We start from the raw sequence: 24,733 nt of genomic DNA, 5'->3' as shown, positions 1-24,733 counted from the left end.
GCAGAAGAAGTTTCCTCCTTTAGATTCTAATCTGGATGATCGTATGCTGAAGTCCGTAATGATATGTTGGAGGAAATATTGTTCTTGCAGTTTGGGGAAAGTAAAGTTGGTAAACTGACCTTGGCCAACAAGTGATAGCCAGTATTTATTGAGTGCTAATTATGTGCCAGGTACCGGTTCGAATGCTTACTACACTTAACTCATATAATCTTTATAGTAACCTCCCCATATAGTCTTTACCAGTATTATGTCCGTTTTCGAGATGAAGAAACTAAGGCAGAGTTAGGTTAAGTGACAAAGCAAGCATGGAGTCAGGATGCAATCCCAGTTGAATAGGACCCTAGCGAAAGAAGAATGGTTTGGGCAGAATGTGAGGCTTCCGGTGAGGCTCAACTGAGGAAATGGCATTGGGGAAGGTAGACGAGAATGTTATGTTTAAGAGACGGGGAGGAGGGGCTCCTGACCAGAGTGAGGCCGCGTTAGGGAGCAGTGGGGAACAAGAGCATACATTAAATTGGGTGTGGACACATTAGGTAGGTTATAAGTAAAATGTCCTTATGTTTGTCTTTTTCTGACTTGTTTGGAACATCATTAAATATGGTTTGACATTTAAGCCTGTGGTTTGTATTTTGAAAACTGCACCAAAGCCAAACCATTTAGACACACAATTCGGACACGTCCTTCAGTGCAGGTTGAAGAGGGGAGGTGGCCAGGTTTAGAGGCTGGGCCGTCCATAACGAGCCCTGAGCACACAAATGTTCAGCCAGAGGGTGGCACTGGGGCTTGGTCCTTATGGCCTGTCCCTCCGGAATTAGGAGCTCCAGGGGGAGGTGTCTATGAGCTGAGATTTTAACCAGGACTCAGTGAGTTTCTGGAAACAGGCTGTCAGTTTCTGGCAAAAGAACCAGATCTTACTGGTAAATGCCTTTTATTCCTGCTCTGCAGCTGGTCACAGAGGGTCGAGGGCTCTACGGCCAGAGGGATAATTTTGGGGATGAGAACACAGATCCTGGAGTTAAACCAGTACATTCAACCAGCGACAGTCTGATTTCTCAAACAGTATCAGCTTGCTTGATCTGGGGTTCTTTCATAATTTTAAACAAATCTTTGATTTCATACTGATACAATAGTAGAGAGGCAAACAAAATTGCAAAGTTGCTGGAGTTTAACAACTCACAAAGGATATGAAATGTGCTTTATCAAAAAAAAAAAAAAAAAAAAGAAAAGAAACCTGTTTTTTTCCAAATGACAGAATCTATGATGTGCAGTTCAAAATTGAATGCCCAGGGATTTTCTCTTTTATGTAACTCCTATTTAAGGAGTCAATCACTGTACCTAGAAAAGCAAAAACCAGTAACGCTTACCTGACGTGAGTGATTCTCAACCCTGGCTATTCATAGGAATCACCCAGGCGCTTGAAAAAAAATCACTGATGTCTGGGTCTCATCCCCAGAAGGTCTGTTTTACTTCGTCTGGAGTGAAGCTTGAACATTAGCTTTTGTAAAGCTGCCTAAGTGATTCTAGTGTGCAGTCCTGCTTGGGAACCACTTCCCTAGATGCTGTGAGTGGGTCCCAAACCCGCGGCTTCAGCCAGGCAAGTGCCACATACAATTTCAAGAGAATATCTACTCTGTTACATTTTTGTAGAGGCACCATGCTCTGGGGAAGAAAGGATTGAACGTGAAGTACAGAGTCGCAGGTCTGACTTCGGGTTTGTAGCTGAAGGTTTCCGGACCTAAATTTCCTTATGAGGAAAAGGATCTCATTCAACTGGAAGATTTCTAAGACTCTTTCCAACTTTCACATTCTCGGACTCTAGACCTCTGGTTCTTAACTTTGTTAACAAATACAGATGCCTTGGCGTCACCTCTAGACATGTTAATCTGATTGGTCTAGGGGGAGGCTATAAGTCGGTATTTTCAAAAGCTGCCCAGGTGATTCTAGGGTGCAGGTAGAATTGAGCATCACTGATGTGTGGTCTTTGTTGAGCCAAAGTCTTTTCAGATAGAAGTTGAGATTTGCATGTGTGTGTGTGTGTGTGTGTGTGTGTGTGTGTGTGCAGTGTATCATACGTAAATCTGTACATAATGTGCTTGGGGGTGTAATGCTAGCTGAGAGGGTGGTGGGGATTCATACTCAGTCTCATATTAATTCAGGAACACAGAAGAAATGCAAACACATATGTCCACACTGCCTTAATTAGTCCCTGCTGGTTGCTCTGTTCACAAAGTGAAGAAGTATTGCCAAATGTCTGGGATTCCAGCCCATTTTAATTCTCTGTTGGCTTCATAGGAATGAAAACAGCAGGTAAGATGGCCTGGAACAGTAATAGCACCCAATATTCACACATTGCCTTATAGTTCATCTAGGACTTTACATATATGATATCACTGGATTCTTACAAGCCTGAGATTAATTTTCCTCACTTTAGGGATAGACAACCTGAGACTCTTAAGAATCTTGTCCCCAAACACACATCTAAAAAGTAGTGGATGCCAATATTCTAACCCAAACTTTTTGATGTCATATTTCTCTTTCTTTCATTTACCTGCTTCATGCATTCACATGACTCTGACAAACAATCCTCAGGTGACCAGGCATGGGGGTGTAGTGGGACAGGGGAAATTCGTGCTCTCTTTGTGGGGGAAAAGTGAAGAGAATGGGGCCGAGAGCATGGGTTTTTCCTTTATATCCCAAACAGAATCAAACCAAAGAGAAGACTGTGTTGTCTTTTGAATGCAGGCAGTTAACCTTGGTCAGAGAAAAAGACGCAGGGCACAGGCCAGGAGTGAAATCAATGTCAAGAGAAGAGATTCCTAGCAAGTTAGTTCTGGCCTCAACTGATGCCTTGATCCAGATCAATACAATCTCATTATTCCGGACTTTGTCTTCCCTTTCTATCGTCACTGATATTGTAACTAAAAAGAAAATCTTCAAAGTAGCCAGATAGAAAAAGCAAAAGGCCAAAATATAAAGATTCTGTAGAACACAGTAGAGCAACTGGGCTTGACCCACAGATTCGAGAACTGTCTGGAAGAGGCTTGAGATTTTCCAGAAGTTCTCAGATTCTTAAGCCATTGTGTGAGCGTCACCTATAGAAAGAAATCATCATCTGGGGTATAGTGTAATTCTCCGTTCTCATAATTCAGGCACTTCTGAAAGAAATTGTTGCTAACATTTTCATATATTCATGTGATATAATCTAAATTCAGACTGATGCACATAGAAATCAAGCAGCAGAGGAAAATCCAGGGGAACTAGATATTTAAGCATTTAGTGGGGGCAAAACAAGTTTAGAAAAATATGAAAAAGCAAAGTGAAGTTTTTAACATAGTTAGCATTCAGCACAAGAGTGGAGAACTCATGCCAAAGTGCCATAATCCAGTTATACTACATTTGCCCTTTAGGACATGTATTAAAATTTCAGGGCAAGCCATATGGTGAGGTTTGCAAAATTGTGTACTGAAAGGTAGGCAGTGTACCTTATTCTCAGTCGGCTATCATGCTTGCAGCTTAGAGGGCTAAAATAGTAACAAAAATCACCAATTTGCATGAGATATATTTAACACTGAACATTTCCAACTCCCGAATACAGGTAAATTAGTCTACTGAGGCTGGCTCCTAAAAATCATTTCAGAGCTACAAAACAATTCTGAGGTTTTAGTCATAATAATACTTAGAGCTTCCTTAAGAAGGATTTGAAGACATCAGATGAAAATACAATGAATAAGTCTAAGCTTCTCCGCTAAACACTTGAAAATAAAGACTGGAGTACCCTGAAGGCCTGGTTTCATCCCTTCCTTCAACAACCTCCCCCCACCGCCCCATCTTTTTCTATTTCCGGGGAATCCCTGAGCACAAAAAGGCATGAGGAAATGCAGAATGTATGAGGACCAAGTTGTTTATTGTGAATGTCTGTTCAATAAGCTAGATGCCATATCACACGTACAAATGTATGATGCCTTACATTTATGAGGCCATTTCAATAACAGGACTATCAATTTCATATGCCTGATATCTTGAACTGGTATTGGCTAGCTGTATGGATATCTAGAGGTCAGATAAGTTGAAAAGAAAAAAAAGACTCACCAAAGATCTGAACTTCTCTCTGCCTAGTTCATGTAACTTACCTTGGAAGGCAGCAAGTGGCCGCTGCTTTTGAATCCTACACCTCATTTGGATCCCGGCTCTGCACTCACCGGCTGCCCGTTTGTAAATGGGGACAACGATGCCTCCCTCACCGGATGAATATGAGGATTAAACTGAGCTAATACATAGAAAATTCCATATATAGTGCTTTACATAAGACACGAGTAATAAATATTAGTTTTCACTTTCCTTCCATTCTGTTCTATGTTGGAATGACTTAGGCAGAAATTCAGTTCCTCTCTCATGATGACACAATACCTCTTTTAGGTAGCATTGGTGTTGATCAAGAGTGTTTAAAATAGTTTGTGTGAAGAGCGCCCGGGTGGGCTCAGGAGGTTAAGCCTCCTACTGTTGATTTCGGCTCAGGTCATGATCTCACAGTTTGTGAGATCGAGCCTTGCATCAGGCTTTGCACTGACAGCGTGGAGCCTGCTTGGGATTGTCTCTCTCCGTCTCTCTCTGCGCTTCTCCAGAGCTCAACCTCTCTCTCTCTCTTGCAAAATAAATAAACATTTAAAAAAATAGCTTGTGTTCATATGTTCTCACTTTCCTTAGAAACAGGTCTGTTTAATTCATTACATGGTATTTCTTTAGTTCTTATTGATAATAGTTGGTGTTCTGGGTAGCCCTGAATTCTACAGTAATACTTCGATTAATAAAGAGGATTCATTCTAATGGAATAGTTGATGTCATATACTTTGTGAGCAGAGGTAGAAATGATAAACAAACACAATATGTCTTCCCTTTTCATTCCCCAATCTTGGTCCTAGATTCTGTCCTCCTCTGAAGGTTGGACCACATCTGACTTCAGTACAGGATGGGAAGACCCCATCGTGTCTCTTGGCTGGTTCACTGTCCAGAGGCTCAGCATCTGCCCATGATCTTGACTAAGTAGACTTCTTGATAACCAGTTAACAGGAACCCAAGTGGTGTTGGCTTCTCCTCAAATGGAACCGAGTTTCTGAACTTTCTAGCCTGGCTAACCATTTCACATGTCTGATATGTTGAACTGGTGTTGGCTAGTCGGGTGGATATCTCGTACTCTCCGAGGGCACCGTGTTTTTTCACTGGAGGGAGTCAAGCTGTGATGAGGAGGCCCAGCTTAGACCAGTTAGATAATCCCAGTCACAGGAGAGCTGCCACAGTGAGCACGGCATGAGCGTAATGAAAAGCTTATTTATCCATAAATGTACATTGTTTTATACGTTGCAAATTTTAAATTAGAAATGAAGATGGATGTGACTTGTGGTGAAGACAAGCTGTGTCACTCACCTGCCCAGGCTGTTCACAGGCTGTCTGGTACCTGGCCTGCTGGCACAATTCCTTGACCCTCTCATATTTGGGCAAGTGATTTGACTGTTGGATATTCTTGCTGGATTCTTCTTTCTTACGTAGAAATTTCCTTTGACAGAAAAGAAAAAGTTTCTAATGTGAGAAACGATCTGCATTATCTTCCTAGCATCATGTGGCTTTTTTACTTTTCTCCCCTGTGACACAACTACACATTCTTCAAATGGCATGACATAGATGTTAGAATCTGGCTCATGGGAGTTCGGCATTTGCCGAGTCCTTTGTGAAGATTATAGGCCGGGCACTAATGAAGAACATTCTCTCCGCAAAGCGTTAATTTCAAAACTCTGGGCACAAATGTTTAGCTGTACAGTTATATAAATGCTTTTCTCTCAATGTAGGTATGGAAAAAAACAAGACAATGGGATCATGAACCAAAAGGGGAATTCCAGAAGAGACTCTGGAAATTAAAGTCTCATATATTTAAAGCCAGGAGAGGCACCTAAGGAAAGGAAAGAGAAAGGTGAGGGCCAGGCGGACTTGGGAAGGAGGGCTGAGAAAGTCAATCGACTGGTCTGATTAGGAGCCAAGGCTGAGAAATGCAACCATAAGTGCTTTGGTCCCATCTTGTGAGAATTTATGTTTTACAGTCTGATGCAACAATCATGATGGTGCTGGCCAGTGGAGAATGAGTAGCAAACCATTCAATCTTGTGACTGGGCTTACGAAATCTGCATGCTTAGTAAACCGGAATAAGGGCGAAAAAATACCCAGCAGGGAGAGCTGCCCACTAGGACTGGTTCCCAGAAGCACCCCAGGAACCAATAATTACCCTCTTTCCACGAGGAATGTATCACGCCAAATTCTGGCTTTCTTGTTTGTTCGAAACCTGAAAGCAAAATAATAATATTTACTGTTGGCATCTGGACGTTTTTCCAAACGATTCTGCACTAACAGTTTATTTAAAGAAACACCTCTCACTTCCCACAGACCACGACTGCATCTCTATCAATATGCTATTCACAAACAGCAGGGAAATTCTCAGCTCGGGGCGGTTCTCCTAGGCAAAGCCTTATTTTGCCTCCACTTCTTAACAGCTGCTGGCTGGCTCTAGGCGCCCATGAGCTTGGGGCTGGCTGATGGAAAGCAAATTGACGCACCTGTTACCTGGCTTTTCCGGGTCCAGAAGTTTGAGGACGGACTTGCCATCCACATCGGGAGGCGTGTCGAGCCCGGCGATGTCCAGGATCGTAGGGGCCAGGTCGATGTTGAGAACGATCTGTGGGACTCTGCAAAGGGACAGATGGTTACGCCCCATACCAAACACCTGTGGCAGTGGCACTTAGGGCCACTTTCTCCACACCGAGATGCACTGGTTTTTGGTCTTCTCTCCCTCTAGCGTGGTCTTTCACACATAAAACCTTTTAACTTGGTTCGGACAATTCCCAAAGTTTCGAATGAGCTGAAGAGACATAATAACATTCTTCAAAGAAAGCCTTCTGCTGTCATCACCTTCTCCCTTCTCCCAGGATGTAGTGCAATGTGGCGGCAGAAGAGGCACGCAGGTGAGATTCAGGATATCTGGTTTCTGGGCCCCAATGCCGCTGCAGAATCGGGAACTCTGCGAGAGGCACTTAATTCTATCTGCCAAGTTTCCTCCTTGTTAGATCAGGAGTCCGGGCTAGATGCTCCTTAAGGCCATTCCAGATTTCGAATTCTACTTGCATTCTTTTCTTTTATTCTTTCCGTAAGTGTTTCATGTACATTATCTTATTTTACACAGAACATTCTGATGTGACCAGCAGGACGTGTAAAACCCATTTTAAGATGGGAAAATAGAGATGTAGAGGGGTGCAGAAATAGAACTTCACTCCTTGAAGATGTTTTTCTTCTAAATGAAAACCATGTTTCTTAAAATGTTATATTCTTTAAAAATTTTTCTTTATTAATAATTGAAAAAAAAAATGCTAAAAGTCAGGGGCTGGGGGTACCTGGGTGGCTTAGTTGGTTAAGTGACTGACTTTTGATTTCGACTCAGGTCATGATCTCACAGTTGGTTTAAAAAAATTTTTTTTTTCAAAATTTATTTATTTTTGAGAGACAGAGACAGAGTATGAGCAGGGGAGGGGCAGAGAGAGAGGGAGACAGAATTTGAAGCAGGCTCCAGGCTCTGAGCTGTCAGCACAGAGCCCGACACAGGGCTTGAACTCATGAACAATAAGATCATGACCTGAGCCAAAGTTGGATGCTTAACCGACTGAGACACCCAGAGGACACCCCCCACCCAACCCCTATTTGAGTTTACTTATTTTGAGAGAGACAAGACAGCGTGAATGGGGTGGGACAGAGAGAGGGAGGGACAGAGAGAATCCGAAGCAGGCTCCGTGCTGTCAGCACAGAGCCTGGCTCGGGGCTCGAGCCCACGAAACTATGAAATCATGACCTGAGCTGAAACCAAGAACCAGACGCTTAACTGACTAGCCACCCAGGCACCCCAGTCACACAGTTTTGTAAGATCAAGCCCTGACTCAGGCTCTGTGCTGAGAGCGTGGAGCCTGCTTGGGATTCTCTCTCTCTGCCCCTCCCCCCACTCACATTCTCTCTGTTTCTCTCAAAATAAATAAATAAACTTAAAAAAAAAAGGCAGGCAGTGGTTATTATTATTTTTTAAAGACAGTGTATCTCTGATTCAAAGAAGGTATAGGTGGTGTCCCTAATGACCACATTTTGTGTCTGTGTACACAGCCCATATGACATGGATTCTGGTCTATGTGACAGAAATAAACATTGGTAGTTAATTTTCCTTTCTCTTTAAAGGTAGTTAATTTTCCTTTCTCTTAGTTCATTTAACACGTTGTAGGGGGAAAAAGGTTTTCATTTTCTGAATTACCAACCTACACACACCCTTTTCTGTTTTGGATGAAAAGAAACCAGACACTGAGATTGGCGACCGAATTCGCTCAGATATACACGAGCCACGACAGCTCAGCTGAACGTTGCAAGCAGAGAAATACGTACATTGATCCTGGCTCTACGCTCGGACCGCGAATAAAGAAAGGCACACGGATATCAAAGTCATATGGCATGGACTTCCCCTTGACCAGTCCAAACTGCCCAATATGGTAACCGTGGTCAGCCGTGTAAATGATGTAAGTGTTCTCCAGCTCCCCCGTTTCCACAAGCATATTATACAACTGAAATACAACAGAGACGAGATGTGCAAGATGACGATAGTGTTGCCATGATTTCTCCCCAATTTTTTCCCCATTAATTTTTAAAGGCAAGAGTTCTTTTAACAAGACCAAGAAACACGATCACTACCTACATTTTCAAGTTGCTTACAATTCTGGAGGGAAGAAGTCCAATGATAGAGTTGACATGTAACTTTTTGAATCTGGCACATTCTTCCTAAAGATTTTGTGCACCTGTTTTTCAAAAGAAACCCTCCACAAAACAGCCTCTACCACCTCACATCAGTTTTACGTTGAAAAATCCATTGTTGATTTTTTTCGTCACTCTTATATGGCTATCAAGGGTTAAAAACAGCCTGCTTCTGGGCCTGATCCAACTAGATCCAGCCTGTAGACAAGTTTTATTCGGCTTCTGTTAATTTTTTAAAATTCAGGAAATTTCACATAAAATGTTTGCATTTCTGGTTTCCTTAAAAAAAGTCAGAAGACCTCATGATACGGGATCTACCTTTCTACATGGCGAAAATTAGCTGGAGCTGGGTGGTTGCTTCCTGTTATAGATGGGGACACTTAAAGTTCACCATAATCCCCACCATTCCCTATTGTTTCATACGAGACCAGCTTTAGGTATTTACATTATTTGCTTAATTCTTGAGGGTATTTGTGAGTGTAGCCCTTGATTTATGGTGTTTTGATTTTTGTCTCGTCTTTGCCACTGGCTCCAAAGGCAGTGTGGCCTGGAGAGTTAACAGAAGGGGTCAAGATAAGGGAGGGTAGATAAAATCACTGAACACTTATGCATACTCTCTCTCTCTCAAAAACAACAATGAAACAAAAACAGAATTGGCAAGAATGGGTCCGCACAAAGGCAGCTGGACCAAAATCTATCACCGAGGCAAACTGGTATGCTTACCCTTTCCACAGAATCATCTACGGACATCAAAGTCTGAAGCCTTTTGCGATGTAGAACGTTTGTAAATTCCATGTGGATGGGCAGCATGGGCCCCGTGTACTGCATAATCCAGTGCTTATCCATATTTGGTGCATAGTTGTAACTAGGGGTTCTGAAAATATCCAGAGAGAATTCTTACTATACATATTTTTAGTCATTTGGAGAAATATTTCAAGTTAAAGGTTGTAAAACAATCATTTCGGAAAGGTCATTTACACATTGCTAAAGTATTTTTTTTCTCCCATGTACCTTCTATGTTTATAGGAAAAGCTAAAATCTTCACCACCCCAAACAGCACACATCCTCTAAAGGCATGTGCATTCAACCTTATAAAACCAAGAGCGGTAGCTAAAAAAGTAATTAGTGTAAGTTCATTTGGATTCATCGAATAAAATGTGTAAAAACACATCAAGATGATCATGGTATTGTAATATCTACAGATAAAACTCAGTAATACAGAAAGGAAAGTTTTCATGGTGATATTAAGTCGTAAATTTTCATTGCTAATTGGGCTATTAGATATAGTCACAAATATGGGTAATAATAATCATAATTTCAATATATCTTTTCTCTTGAGTTTACTGGGCTGTTTTATTGATTACTTATATATCTAGTCTCTATGAGTTTTTCCCCTTCCTATATATAGGATACATAGGTTATATATAGATACTATTAATTTAATTGGATTTGCTGGAATTATAACCAATTCTACGCCTGCAATATACATGCTGATCAATAAAGCTATTCTTTTAATAGACAAATCAATATCGGTGCAGAGCCCAATTTTTCTTAACTACAGGGTGGTGGGTCCTATTACTTTCAAACATCTTGGTTCAAGCTTCTATTTAATTTATTGCAGACACCCAAGTGGTGTCCCACACATTCCATTGGGGACCCACAAAATGTCCCCTTCCTTTTGATATCATCTAACCCAAATCTCTTGACCATTAGATGCTGCCACCTCATATTCCCAAAGTACATATCTATACTAGAGTAATTCTCCCACTGAGAATTACTCGTGTATATTTTACCTCTGCCAGACTACAATGTACTTGAACTTTCTCCTTAGATGTTATTAAGCATGCAGAAGTTGTTTAATATTAAAAACTTAGTATTTACCATGTGTTGGGTTTTGAGTTGTTTTGTACACCTTAACTGATTCAATTATCTCTGTTGTTCTTAGAAATAGGTTTATCTGGGGCGCCTGGGTGGCTCAGTCGGTTAAGCGTCCGACTTCGGCCTCAGGGCACGATCTCACGGTTCCGTGGGTTTGAGCCCCGCATCGGGCTCTATGCTGACAGCTCAGAGTCTGGAACCTGCTTTGGTTTCTGTGTCTCCCTCGCTCTCAGCCCCTCCCCCACTCGCGCTCTGTCTCCCTGTCTCAAAAATAAACACGAAAAAAAAATTAAAAAAAAAAGAAAGAAGTAGGTTTATCATTCCTATTTTACAGTTGAGAAAACTGAGGCCTAGCAAAGTTAAACAATTTCCTCAGATTAACAAAGTCATCAGGTGGTAGATCCCGGACTCCATTCCAGAGCCCATTTACTCTAACAAAATGAAAGAAAAAATGAAGTGCGGGGTGCTTCCTATATCTGAGACTGCTTTTCTATGAACCCCAACTTTACAAGTAACTGGTCTCACAGAACAAGTAACCATCTATGTTGGTTGAGAAAGTTGGTAGCCACTGTCCACTGAGGGGAGGATCCTCTCAGTGAAAAATTGTGGATGATGACAAATGAAGATGACCCTCTGCCATCATTTACATTATAAAGCCAGAGAAACAGTAGCTGCAAGCCAGGTGAATTCAGGGATATTGACATGTACCCTTCTGGTTTGTTGTGATATCAATTTCCCTTGGGGTAAACCTGGAGTTTCTGGGATACATACTTGTATACTGAGCTATATAAATGCTGCCTGTTATTATACATTTTCTTCTGCCGGTGGATTTACAGAACTTCTCTTTCGATAGTTGAAAACATCGTTTTGGTACCACAGACCTTCTTGGCACAAAAAATTACCCTGATGATCAGTATGGATGCTGGTTAACTAGCAGAACTACGACAGCACAAATACCAATATAACACTGAACACAGAAGGCACTGTACCTAAAATTGTATAAATTGTGCTCAGTAGTTAGTGTAAGTCAACTCCTTTTTTAAAGGGACAGATTTGCAGAGTAGAAAAAGCAGGTGTGGTTCAATTTGCTCATCTGTAAATGGAGATAATAGTACCTTTCCTCAAAAGCTCTTTTGAGAAATAAATCTATCTATCTATCTATCTATCTATCTATCTCTATATCACTTAAAAGTGCCTAGTACAGAGGCACATGAGTTTCCTACATAAACCAATAAATAAATACATTCTATATAAGTGTCTGGGTTGAGAAAATCCTGTCACATTAAAAACCAGACAAGCTCTTCAGGTATCGCCCGCCATTCTTTTTAAGAGAAACTTTCCATATAAGCTTTCTTCTGCTTCCCCAATAAATGACTCATGAACCACTTGGTCCCATTTTTTTTTGGCCTGAAAGGGTTCCTCATATCTAAAAGTGAACACAGGCAGGATCAGCCTGTCGCATCTCAGGAGCTTGTGCAGTAGAAAGGAATGTAAGCCCTGTTTCTTATTCTTCACGCGGCATGTTGTGGTACAAACAGGATTAGATTGAGAGGCTGAGGAGGAGGAGAGGGGAGGCTTCTAAACCCCATAGGAAAAGGATTTTCACCCGTGGGGGTAGCTCGAGGTCAGAGAAATATAGCAAGTGGGTCATGAAAGGTCCCCTAACCATTTACTGATACGTGCCCTGAAAAAGAATACGGCTATAAAAGATTACACAGGCTTCTTTGTAATACCTAAACATCTTCCTCTTACTGCCTTTGATGTTGGTTTGCCTTAATTTTAAAATAAATCGAGTTGACTTTTTTAAAACCACAAAACCTCAACACAAATAAAAACTACAATAGGGAACCAGAACGAAGGCTCACAGCGGGCAAATTATATCTTCTACCGGTTACCTTGATGTGCTTGGCACAATTCCATCTACTTGGAGGAATGGGAAAGGTCACAGCAAATTACAAGCCTCAAATTGGACTCCCAGATTTACAGAATGACATATGTTAAATCTGGCTTATATTAAAAGGAGAGTTCAGGTCTGTTGTCAGAGCTGTCCTTCCCCACCCCCAACCGTTGCCTTTATTCCCCACCCCCCTTAATTTCTCGAAGTGGGGAGCTGACCCCCAGCTCTGGGGATGAAATCCCAGGTGAGATCTCAGCAGGGGGCAAGGGGGGGGGTACACATTTGCCTTTTAAAGGAAGACAGACTGCCACTGCTTCCCACAGAACGGCAGCTGTTCGGGGACCTGCAGGTGTAAGTTCGGGGGTCGCTGCAATTGACAATGTTGTTGAAAAGTGATCTTTTGCCAAAGACCTGTGGTTGCCTCCTGCCGGGGTCTGCCAGATTCCTGGAAGATGCAGCCTTCTGTCCCCCAGTGATAATTAAGGCTTGCTTCCCAAAGAACTGACTCACAATTATTCAAACAGGACCTGGAGCTGTCAGCTGGAACAGAAACCACTGAAAGAAGCAGGTAACTGTTTTAGGGAAAAGAGTAAAATCACATAATCAATTGCTCCAGAATGTTTTGGGATCAGACCCAAAATCTCATCCCAGCCCTGTTACTTACTGGTGTGTGATCGTGGGCAACTTTTTTTTTTTTTTTCCTCTAAGCCTCTGTTTCTTCATCTATGTAATGGGAATACCAGCTACAGTATTTGGTGAGGATTCGAAGAGACTTCAGTGACTCCAGAGAACAAATCCTGGGACCACATCATACCCATACTCACCGGTAGCTGGGAAAGATCTTATACAGGTATCTAGGAAAGATCATTTAATAGCTCTTTTGGTTGTTGTGGCAACCCTGGAGGGTAGGAGGACATCTCATTCCCATTTTACAAATGAGAAAGTGAAGTGTACAGAAGTGACTCAGAAAGAATGGGCTGGGGCTGGAACTTCTTCCATGATATCCTAATGACCAGAGTCCTGCATCACAGTCCCCAAGAAGTTCCTCAAAATCCCAGTCATTAAAACATCTGGCACATATATTTCTTTCTCTCAAAATTAAGTCCTAAGATCCTTAACATTCGTCTTGATTTAAAACATTAGCCGTTTCTGGTTCCCGTTCAAGTGCGTCCTACCAGCTGCTCTGTGTCCACACCTGCTGACAATACAAGACAAAGTCTGACCCTCTGAAGCAAACTGGGTGTAGCAGCAAAAAGCGTAGGTAACACTAGCTGTCTGCTTTAAAAGTGAGAGGACAAATGAACAGATTGCGTTTCTTTTTTTTATTTAATATTTTTATTTAATATTTTAAATATATTTTAAAATGTTATTTATTTTTGAGCGAGAGAGAGAGAGAGAGAGAGAGAGAGACAGAGCTTGAGTGGGGGAGGGGCAGAGAGAGAGAGAGGAAGACACAGAATCCCAAGCAGGCTCCAGGCTCTGAGCTGTCAGCACAGAGCCCGATGCGGGGCTTGAACTCACAAACTGTGAGATTGCGACCTGAGCTGAAGTTGGACGCTTAACCGACTGAGCCACCCAGGCGCCCCAAGTTTCTGTTGCTTTCTTAAAAAAAAATCCATATGCTTGATCTGGTAAGACTTCTTGTTGTCTATTCAGAGAAGGATTTTACCTGTAAGTGTGCGTTCCAGGCACAAAACATGCCTGTAGCCCTCAACAGACTATTCCTATATTTAAAATGTTAACGTTCCCCAGTAAGGCTTCTCTGCACACTGGTTTTCTGCAGTCATTATTTGTTTGGATTTATTGCTTCGCACTAGATCACAGATCCTTTAGACCACACATTTGTAAGTTCGACCTTTTCCATCAATGCTAATTCTCTTTGGGCTTTGATTTTCTTTCTTGTGTTGCTTATTGGCATAACAAGAATAAGAATTCTGAAAATCAATAATGTCACCTTTCTGTTTGATGGGTGGGTATTTGGGGAGAAGAATTCTTCCCAGAAAAGAAATAGGTTCAAGAAACACACGTGTTGTATATTAAATCTATATTCAGGGGATTACACAGAATTTAGCAGTTCATTTTTACTGCTGATGGCCTTTGCTGTCACCCAGTGAAAAGAAATACCTTTCTAGTGTTTTATATTTGAACATGTGTTTTCTTCATTTGTTATTTAGTCTTGGACAACAACAAAAACTCTAATGATCTAACTCGTAAAGGGTCTTGGTAGCAGGACCATCATTCTCTAAGAAATGAAATAAGTTTCAATTCCCAGAATAAGCCAGTTATACAGATTTAAGACACACACTCAAAGCATTAAATTGGAAATTCTATACTTAATCTCCCAAGTTGCACCGTCTCAGCTTTCACTCAAATTGAACTTATTTAATTGACTTTGTGGAGATATTCCCCACCTGAGTTCAAATGTCTTTAGGTGGGTAACATTTGAATACAGGCAGAATAATATCAAATGATCTTGATTATAGGTATATCAGGAGACTAATTTTATAAAGTCTTCTAAGGTACTGCAAACTCCGATAGAATTGTGCAAACACACACACAGGAACCATTTCTAATATTAACCGTGACTGTGAGTCATACTGAGCAAGACTGGTGCAGCAGAAAGATCACCTGGGGCCAAGAGAATGGAGTTTTGGCTCCAGCTTTGTCCTTTCCTACCTCTTATGTGACCTGGGTAAAGCCATTTGACCTGGGTCTTTTATTTTTTTAAATAGAATTTGGGCCTCCAGTTTCTAATCTAAAAATTCATGGCATTAGATGATCTCTAAGTGTCCTTTAATTCATAAAACTGATTGCCTCAATATTTTTATACTATTAAAAGTGTTCTAATGTCACGTAGGTGGTGGAGTCAACACGCTTATTCATTTACTACAGAAAAATGTATCATGCAGGGAAGGCGGCAGGAGCCATGTGCCCCAGGCCCAGGAGGGAGAGGTGCAAAGTGTGACCGCCTTCAGGAAAGAGCTGTCTTGCATCACCCCAGGGCACCATTGTCTTGTGTGAATGCTGCCCCCTGGGGGTGTGCAATTTGCCTTCAAGGGTCTGGTAAATAGCCAGTGCAATGGGATATGTACTCAATGATGGAGAGAAGAACAAAGTGGGGACATAGGAAAGGAGAAATTGGTTCTGCCCAAATTAAAGATTTTATGGAGAATTTAAAATTCCCTCATCTCCGGGGCACCTGGGTCGCTCAGTCGCTTAGGCATCTGACTCTTGATTTCAGCTCAGGTCATGATCTCGTGCTTCGTGGGATCGAGCCCCGCATGGGACTCTGTGCTGAGAACCTGGAGCCTGCTTCGGGTCCTCTGTCCCCTTCTCTTTGCCCCTCCCTTGCTCGCACTCTCTCTTTCTCTCTGTCTCAAGATAAATAAGTAAACGTTAAAAAAATAAAAATAAACACAATTCTCTCCTTTCCAAAAGCACTTTCTTTCTCTTTTATGGATTTGTGGAAGAAGTGAAGTAAGAATGTGCAAACTCTTTTAAGTAAAAACCCTTTTTTCCAACTTCAGATAATAAAGGTGTTTCAGAAACTTTGTTCTGAAGCTTACACAGAGGTAGTTAGTTGTCCCTTTAACATACTATGTCATCCCCAAACCACAGTTTCAGAATGATCCTTGCAAGTTAGTGCACCTGGATTGTTCTACCAAGATTTTAGATTTCTCTTGAATTCGTGTGTGTGTGTGTGCGCGCGCATGTGTGTGTTCACACACACACATGCACAATTACACACATTTCCGGGGAGGGGGAGAAAGAAGTGTTGACCTAGAACAAAAAAAAATTGAAGTCGATAGGGACAGGGTTGGTAGGAAGGTGACAAAGGAGTCTCTTGGCTTCCCACAGACTCATCAGGTAGGTAAATGGAATCTCCTTTCCTGTCACTGATTCATGTTATCACATCACGGAGGCCAGGAGAGAAAAGCTATGTCAAAGCGAGAGTGAGGGTACAGAATTAGTATGAGGCTACTGGGGAGATGATTTACTGAAAAGCACAGAAGGGTCTTCCCCATAGTGAAGGGCTTTAGGATAAGGATTATCATGTGTGATGTTTTGATGGAGGCTCCCTCAGATATCACCGAGGCCGTGAACAGCCAAGCTGCTTCTGATTAAACACTGCCCCATGTCACGCGTGGTCGATATCTGTCCACATTCTTAGTCAGTGGGCATAGTCTCTAGCCTCAGTGCGTAAAGCCAATAAGCCAGTATTGGCCTGGCTTCCTTCCTTTGTTGGGAATGGAAAACACCGTGGAAACACAATGCATTCACTCCGGTCTGCGAGGGTCAGATAACTACAACGCTGGGCCACGTGAAAGGCATCTGGATGATGCATGACCACCAAGGAAGGTGACCTAAAGGAGCGTGTTCGTGTTACCTGCTTCTCTCAAAAAGGGAGCGTCTACAGCTTCTCAGTGTTTTCAGGGCCTTGCCAAACATTTCTGCAAAGTACTTAACTGCTTACCTCCCTTTGCTTGAATGTGTGGCTCGTGTTTTCGCTAAGGAAACCGGCCATTCAGGAGCCCCATGCACCACAGTTAGCAGCCTGTCTTCATTTGTCTCACTCTTCGTGTCTACAGACTGAACCGTGAACGCGGGCAGTCGCTCAGGGACAAGAGCCACACACCGACTCACCCCAGCCCCTTCCTCGAGTGAGCATCAGTTAGGGGAAACCTTTACCACTAAGATGCCAGGGTCTTGAGGCTCCTAAGACCCACAGGAGACACAACAGATCTCTCCATCCTAGGTGCACCGAAGCCCAAGGCTTAGCAGCAAAGAGAAGCTGAATCACTTAATCAACCACATGGATTTTCATTTTCTATGGTGAAGGGTGTTCTCCTAACTGGCCCTTGCTCCTTGAGCACACTTTGCACCTGGAAAAGATAACACGGCCCAGATTGGTGCTTAGCCTGTCTGTGTTTTTGGAATGGCCAGGTGTGAGAGGCTCATCACAGTGTGAGGCTTAGCCTGTCAGGAGATTTGTCACATCACAACGGACATGTATCAACTTGTCAATTCTTCAGTTGCTTCCCCTAAACACGGGTTGAGCCTAATGAAATTGAGATTTTTGTAGGTCAAGAAAGATGGAATCAAGAAAGAGTGGCTTTATGTGGTTCATCTTGATAGAAAGGAACACTAAGAATTAGCATCTCTGAAGTGGCATCTGTGTCCCGGGCCCTCTGTGGGGACTTTAGCTACGCTTCCTCTCTTAATTTTTGTTCGTGACATCCTGTCAACATGCTAGTATTATCCTCATTTTACAGATGAGACAATGGAGGTGCCTAGAGGTTAAAAAAATTGCTTAGGGAGGACCGATGAAAAAGGAACCCAGGCTGTTTGTCTCAAAGGCCTAAATATTTTTCGCTCTGTCATGTGTAGATTTTGCTTTATAGAATCACAAGTAAGGCACACTCGTGGTCCATTTGAACAAAAAGAAATAACTGAAACAATTTACATGTGAAAACGACCAAGTTACTACCCTCCCAAGTGACCTCCAGTGACTCTCTGCTTATGCTTACATACAAATCCATTCAAGCCCTCAAAATTCTGCTAGTTTCCCTTTCTAGCTCTAACCCTTATTGCTTTCCTTGCACTCCATTCTCTTAGGTCACATCTTAGGTCGCCTTACTTCACATGGCGACCACCTGTCCGTGCCACATTGTCTTCCTGAGGTCATCTACCCAAACTACAGGATCAGCTGCAGAAATTTTGCCCATTCTTTGAGGCCCATTCTGAATGTCTGCTTCTCCACGACTTTTCCTTGTTCCCCTAAAAGATGTGAATGGGTCTTCCCCCAAACTTCCGTAGCTCCTTGGATGCCTTCCCTAGTACTCACCACTTCTGTTCCTACCGGTGATATGGCTGTTTGGACACTTGCCCATCCCCTGCCTAGAGCAGGGGTTGGGGACAAACTTATTCTGTAAAGGATCAGAGAGTAAATATTTTGGGCATCACAGGCCATAGCGTATCTGCCACAACTACTCTGCTGTTGAATTGCGAAAGCAGCCACAGATAACACATCAATCAATGGGCATGGCTGTATTCCAGTAAAATTTTATTAGCAAAAGCTGGTGGCAAGCTGGATTTGACCCCAGCGTGCCAATCCCTGTCTTTGATTATTGGTTCCCCAATGTTGGCACTCATGTCTTCCTCATGCCTACATTCTTGCCGTACTATATAGCACTACTCGTAAATATCTGTGGAGTCAAATAGAATTTTTAATTGCTGGAGTCAGAGATGCTGCTTTTTAGTTATCACTAAGGCCCTAAGAAATCTGCAGATTCCTCTCTTCCCACAATTGTCTGTGCATGCCACTGAGCCGTCAGAACCTTTTGACCTGTGGCTGATTCTTCTGGAGGCCCAGGACCTTGCCTGGAAGCTTCAAAGGCAGGATGACTTCTAAGGAGCCATAAAACACCACATTTTGTCAATCCCTTCTCCTCAAACTCGGGAAAACACCGGCAATGTTTACAGTTGGAGAAAGCCACCATAGGCTGGGAATCTGCCAGGGCAACAACAGAACCTACACAGACTGATTTCTGATTCAAAAGAAAAGAGAGGGATGCCTGGGTGTCTCAGTTGGTTACGCTTCCTACTCTTGATTTCGGCTCAGGTCACGATCTCACGGTTCATGAGATTGGGTCCTGTGTTAGGCTCTGTGCTGACGGCATGAAGCCTGCTTGGGATTCTCTCTGACCCTCTCTTTCTCTCTCTCTCTCTCTCTGCCCCTCCCTCCCTCGTGTGGGTGCGCATGGGCTCTCTCTCGGTCTCTCAAAATAAATAAATAAACATTTAAAAAAAAGAAAAGGAAAGAGGCACGGAAGAACCTGGTAGAGACTTCTGAACCAGCAGGTTGCTGAATCTGTAAGTGATCTGTAATGGACAGCCACTTGCCACTTGTGGGCTTCACTCATGAATTTAGTCGCAAGGTTATATGTAGGTAGACCTTCAGAGACTTATATATCCAACCACAGAGGTCTTTCCCAAACACAGTGAGTCATCCAGACCACATTCCCCAGGTGCTGGGGCAAACTTCTTTATTTGTTGACAGTATTGTCTGCACTAAAACACCTCCCTCCTCCTATCCCACTGGGCATGTTCGGTAGGATATCCGTCCTGGCTTTATATCTACTGCTAGTTCCTATCTTCTGTCAGTTCTGATCCCCTTCCTTCTTTCTAAATCACTTGATGTGATCAAGACTCATTAAGTACCACTGACCAAAAGTGATCAGTTTATTCGTTATAAGAAATAAGAAATCAGGAAAGGTTCTTCAGGGATATGGAATGATCAGCAACGATGGTGCCTTCAGTGCTTCTCTTTTCATAAATACATTTAATCTATTTTCTTTCTGTCTGGGATTGTGGCTGGGAAGTCAGTGTGGATGAAAACGGATGATATTTAAGCATAAACAGATTAAGAGCCAATTTTGGAGGTTTAGTGATGAAAGAAACAGATATCAGTTCCCTGTTCCCTACCTGTCTGATGGCCGATCCTTTAGCAGACACAGAGCCAACTGCTCTGTAGGGAAGCCCGCATGTTATTGCCATGGGTGGGAAGGAAGCATGTCGACAGAGTACAAAACAAACTCATGTTCTTTGCTGCCAAAGCATCTAGACTTTTCCACTCTGGGCTAGTGAGAATCATCAGCATAACGCAGCTCTCTGCTCTCTGCCTCAGACCCCCACACCATCAGCCCCCTCCCCGAGCCTCCCCGCCCCTCCTTACCAAGGATCCTGCCTCTCAAAAAGAAACATCAGGTATTTTAAAGCCGTGACCTGAGAAGGCCTCTCGGGCAAGCCCATTCAAGCTTTCTGCAGCAATCCTAATTGCACATCTGTAGCAAAGCTACGACACTATTCACCTAGAAAATAACCCCGCGTTTCTACAACCAGACCAGGGATCGCCAGTCTGTTGCTATGAAAAGCATACCACTGGATCGTTGTTTTTATTATTAGGTCACGCTCAGGAATAGTATTTAAGACAACTGAAGGGAACACTTGATAAAAATTTCCCCCAGTAAGCCTATGTGCTTCTCTTCCTTTCTATTTGGCTACTTATACATGTTGGAAATATGATTCCTAACAACACCACTAGAGAAGGCCCTGTGGCCAGCCTGCGCCATGGTCTCATGTCAGAAGCTGGTATTCCGGCCTCTGGAGACACGGTGTGGAAGGAAATGGGGTGAGGGAGAGGTGGGAGGTGGAGAGCAAAGGAAAGGCCTGTGTTCAGCAGGTCCCAGAACGGATGTTATTACTCACATGTGTTGGGAAGCGTTGGGGTACAGTTTTGAAAACTGTGGGGCCGAGTCCTCGGGGCCGTGGGGCGCAGCGTGGCTGATCACCATCATAATGGGCCTATGGGGATACATTCTCTTAGACATTTTGAAGTAATTAATGCTCTCGTTAGTGATTAAGTCTGTGAAGTAGTCCTGAAACATACATTTGACACAAAACAAAAATTACAAAAGGTGACATTCATCAGATCACATTTGAATACTGCTTTCTTCAGAAGCATCTCCCTGAACGAAGAGATAAGGTCTAAAGCAGGAAGGAAAATGACTCCCAAAGCAGCAAAACATCTTCCCTAACAGAGAAAATCGGTTGCCAGTTACTTGCTAGGGCTGCTAGGTTGGTAACACGCAAAAATTTTATTTTAAGTAAAGCACAACTTAGCAATTAAGAAAGAAAAAAAGTCAAGTTCTGTTTGTCCAAGATAATGATCAGATCTGGCAATCCAAATGCTAGAGAACATGAAACACCGGATACATATTTCATTCTCAGGTTTCATTGATGTAATTCGTTGACAAAAAAATTAATTACTTCAAGGGCAGGAAACACCCACGCCCACTACAAATTCACAGTTGCAGAACAAACACACACACACACACACACACACACACACACAAAGCCACATGCACAAACAAAAGCAAAGGTCTTTTCTTTAAATTAAAATTTCACCTGTGGGAATTACACAGTAATTAATTGCTAATGAAAGCCATAGCCAAAATCTGGGTACACAGGGAAAAGCTGCAATATTTTATCAATTAATTTACTTGAAACACTAAATATGGGGAGCATTTGATTTCCTGCAGATTATACTGTTAATTGCACAACTAAAATGATACAGCTGCTGGCATTTGGGCCTGACTTCTTAATAAAATGACTTAAGCCACAGTCTGAGGGACTGATGCAACTCTGTAAGGGAGAAGGAAGAAATGGAATGAAGAGGAATGATGAAAATTTTAAATTAAACCACCTGCTTCCTCCAAGTGGGTATCATTGGCCTGGAGTTCCAGTACAAACTTTATTCAGAAAGTGCCCAGACAACGTTCACCATGGTGGAGGCTTCCAGGCATGACTAATCACATGTAGATTCAAGGACCAGAACAGCTGCCAAAGCAGTGCCCAAGGGAGGAAATCTGTGTCACATGTCATTGTTAGGACAAGTCCACAGGCTATCACCTTCCTCCATGGGAGTGTCTGATTCATTCCTTTTCTCACTAAAAAAAGCGCCATATATTCTTTTTGGACACAGTTGTCTTTGACACTTAATCAGCTGTGATAATGGGCAAGTTACGCTAATTTAGTCTTTGGAGGGAATCTTGATTACTTTGCTCTCCTTAGGACAACAGGGAAAGAAAGGTTAATAGCTTGAACAAGGAGCATGAAAGCATCCCCACAGATAAAAAATGATAGCAGTGACAATTAGTGCACTTTGTAGGACATTGCTCAAATCTGCCTCCAAGGTCCCTGCCAGCTCTCGACTTTGATGAGTCTGGAATCCTATTAGCAATGTTTGTGAATTTCATTTGCATTCATTGTTTTCTGAGGGATACCAAAGAGCGAGGCTTACACCTCATCTCCAACCAAGTTCCTTGGGCTCAAATTGGGCCAAGCATAAAGGCAGCACTGTGCCAAAATTAAATCAAGTTCCCTCTTTCTGACTTCTACCAATGGCTCTTTCGTAGCGATCTATGCTGGATAGAGCAGACTGTCAGCTTCTTTTAGATAAGCGAGGAAGAGATGGGCGCGGCTATAAGGGAAGAGCATATTTTAGGCTAACTAGCAGGCTAAATTCAAAGATATTACCCCCTTCACTCTTGTCCTCTGAAAATTGTTTTGTTTTAAGTTGGCAATCACAAAACGTTTGTGAATTTAAAAAAGTCTAATCTAGGATCTATTTATCAGAGAGCCAAGGGACATGTCGATTTCAGTGTCTATGAACTGGTTTGGAAATCCTAGGACTGATAGCCTCAGACACTTTCATGGACTCGAGTCGCCATGGGGCAGGTGTGTCCTTGCCATGTATCAAAGCTTGCTCCCACAGGAGTAAGAGAAAGGACCGTGGTTTCTCGACCTTCGATTATTGCACTTGTCTGCTCTTACTCTTACATCTAAACGTGAAGCCATGGACGAAATATAGTTTTACCCCAATGAAAAGCAAAATGGTACAAGATGAACATTTGATTATGTGGACCAATCCTCTGGAGCGCAGAGAAATCAAAAATTATCACAAGACAGAGTGGAGAGATCTATGATTTTCTTGATGATAACTTTCATCAGAGGCTGATTGCCTTTCATCCTAATGAGGGAAAAAAATCACTAGTCAAAGTCAGTGTTCCTTGAAAATCTTTTTCTTGCCTGGAGTTTAAAATTACCTTAAAATTTCTCATTCTAACATTGTGAGAACATAGAAAGCCAATCTCATGTATAACTTAACTCACTGAAAATGGCTTTTCCCCATTACACATAAAGTAAATTGATGCAGTGTGAAAGTGCCTGAAAATTACCTTTGCATAATCAAATCCATGCTTTTCTTTGATGCCATTGCGACAAACAGTGTAATTATAGAAACGAGAATTCTTGATTAATCCAAGCCATTCTCGCCACCCAGGAGGGATGTAGCTGCCATTATATTCATTGAGGTATTTTCCAAAAAAGGCTGCAATGGGAAAAAACAGGATTATTTTCTCATATGAAATGATTAATCACAAATAAATGCATAAATGCATAAGTATGAAATTATGACTTGAAAAAGAGGCAGTAAAACAAAAGTTAACCTAGGTAACAGTGGATGTCAAAACAACAATAGTGTAATACTCTTGATTCTTTGGCCAAGTGACACACACAAGCATTTTCCTTTCAAATAAATAAACATCACACCCAAGTACATGGATTATCGTTCAATAAAATTACCATAATGATCACGATACTGCGGGTACATCTATTTCTTGTGGCTGTGCTGGGATAATAGCAGAATTACCCTTTTGTTAAGTTGATGTGACAGAGAAGTAGCCAATAGAAATCTAGAATGCTACCTCTGGGCAAATACTGGAAGACTGAAAGTTCACTCTTTGTGATAAAATAAGTTTCCTAATTTCACTATTTGAGAATTGTAAAAACTATTCACTCTTTGAGTTGTAAAAACACTATAGAAAAGCTTGTCTTTGTTTTCACATATCCAAATTTTCCAAATCGAGGAACCATGGTAAACTCCATTTCTATGGCACATGGTAAGGGTTTTTATGTCACACGCATTTTACAGCATCGGTGTTTACATTATGTGTATTTCATGAATGCATAGGTCTATTACTGATAATTAAAAATCCTGATAACATAGAGTTACTACACAGATGGCTAATTTTCATAGAATTATAGTGCAACAGAAGTACATGGGCCATAAACATGCACACCACTGCTCATCGAAGAGGGCACTGGAGGGGCTTCATATTTGTAACTCTGGCATGTCACACATCCAAGAAAGGCCACTGTGCAACAAGACTTATTGATCCTTTCAGAGAAAAACTTTGAATTTGGTCCTCTGCCACAGATGATGACAGGAGAGGGGCAAAGGGGAGAGAAAGGCAGGTTGGAGTTTTGGGAACAAAATGGGTTAGATTTTGAAGTCAAATACCTTGTAACTATTAGAAGGGTCCCAAAAATGTATTGTTAGCATATTTTTGAGAAAGAGGGTACTATCTTTTTCTTTCTTTCTTTCTTTCTTTCTTTCTTTCTTTCTTTCTTTCTTTCTTTCTCTTTCTTTCTTTTCCTTCCTTCCTTCTTTCTTTTTCTCTTTCTTTCTTTCTTTCTTTCTTTCTTTCTTTCTTTCTTTCTTTCTTTCATATGTTC

At 42.0% G+C, this 24,733-nt stretch overlaps 1 protein-coding gene across 6 annotated transcripts in view; it reads right to left on the bottom strand.

The window, feature by feature from the left end:
* SULF1 (sulfatase 1) overlaps nt 1-24,733 on the bottom strand; it is a 176,963-nt gene that overhangs the window by 36,635 nt on the left and 115,595 nt on the right. For all 6 annotated transcript variants that reach the window (XM_042973037.1, XM_042973036.1, XM_007084770.3 and 3 more), the window contains 7 exons: nt 23,395-23,546; nt 20,864-21,033; nt 9,544-9,694; nt 8,458-8,633; nt 6,600-6,728; nt 6,272-6,328; nt 5,422-5,551 (listed from right to left, as the gene is read on the bottom strand). In XM_042973037.1, the coding sequence (XP_042828971.1) occupies nt 5,422-5,551; nt 6,272-6,328; nt 6,600-6,728; nt 8,458-8,633; nt 9,544-9,694; nt 20,864-21,033; nt 23,395-23,546 (965 nt within the window). The remainder of the gene's footprint in view (nt 1-5,421; nt 5,552-6,271; nt 6,329-6,599; nt 6,729-8,457; nt 8,634-9,543; nt 9,695-20,863; nt 21,034-23,394; nt 23,547-24,733) is intronic.

The sequence above is a fragment of the Panthera tigris genome, chromosome F2 (assembly GCF_018350195.1).
Source record: "Panthera tigris isolate Pti1 chromosome F2, P.tigris_Pti1_mat1.1, whole genome shotgun sequence".
Lineage (NCBI taxonomy): Eukaryota > Metazoa > Chordata > Mammalia > Carnivora > Felidae > Panthera > Panthera tigris.
This window is presented reverse-complemented; position numbering and strand designations above follow the sequence as displayed.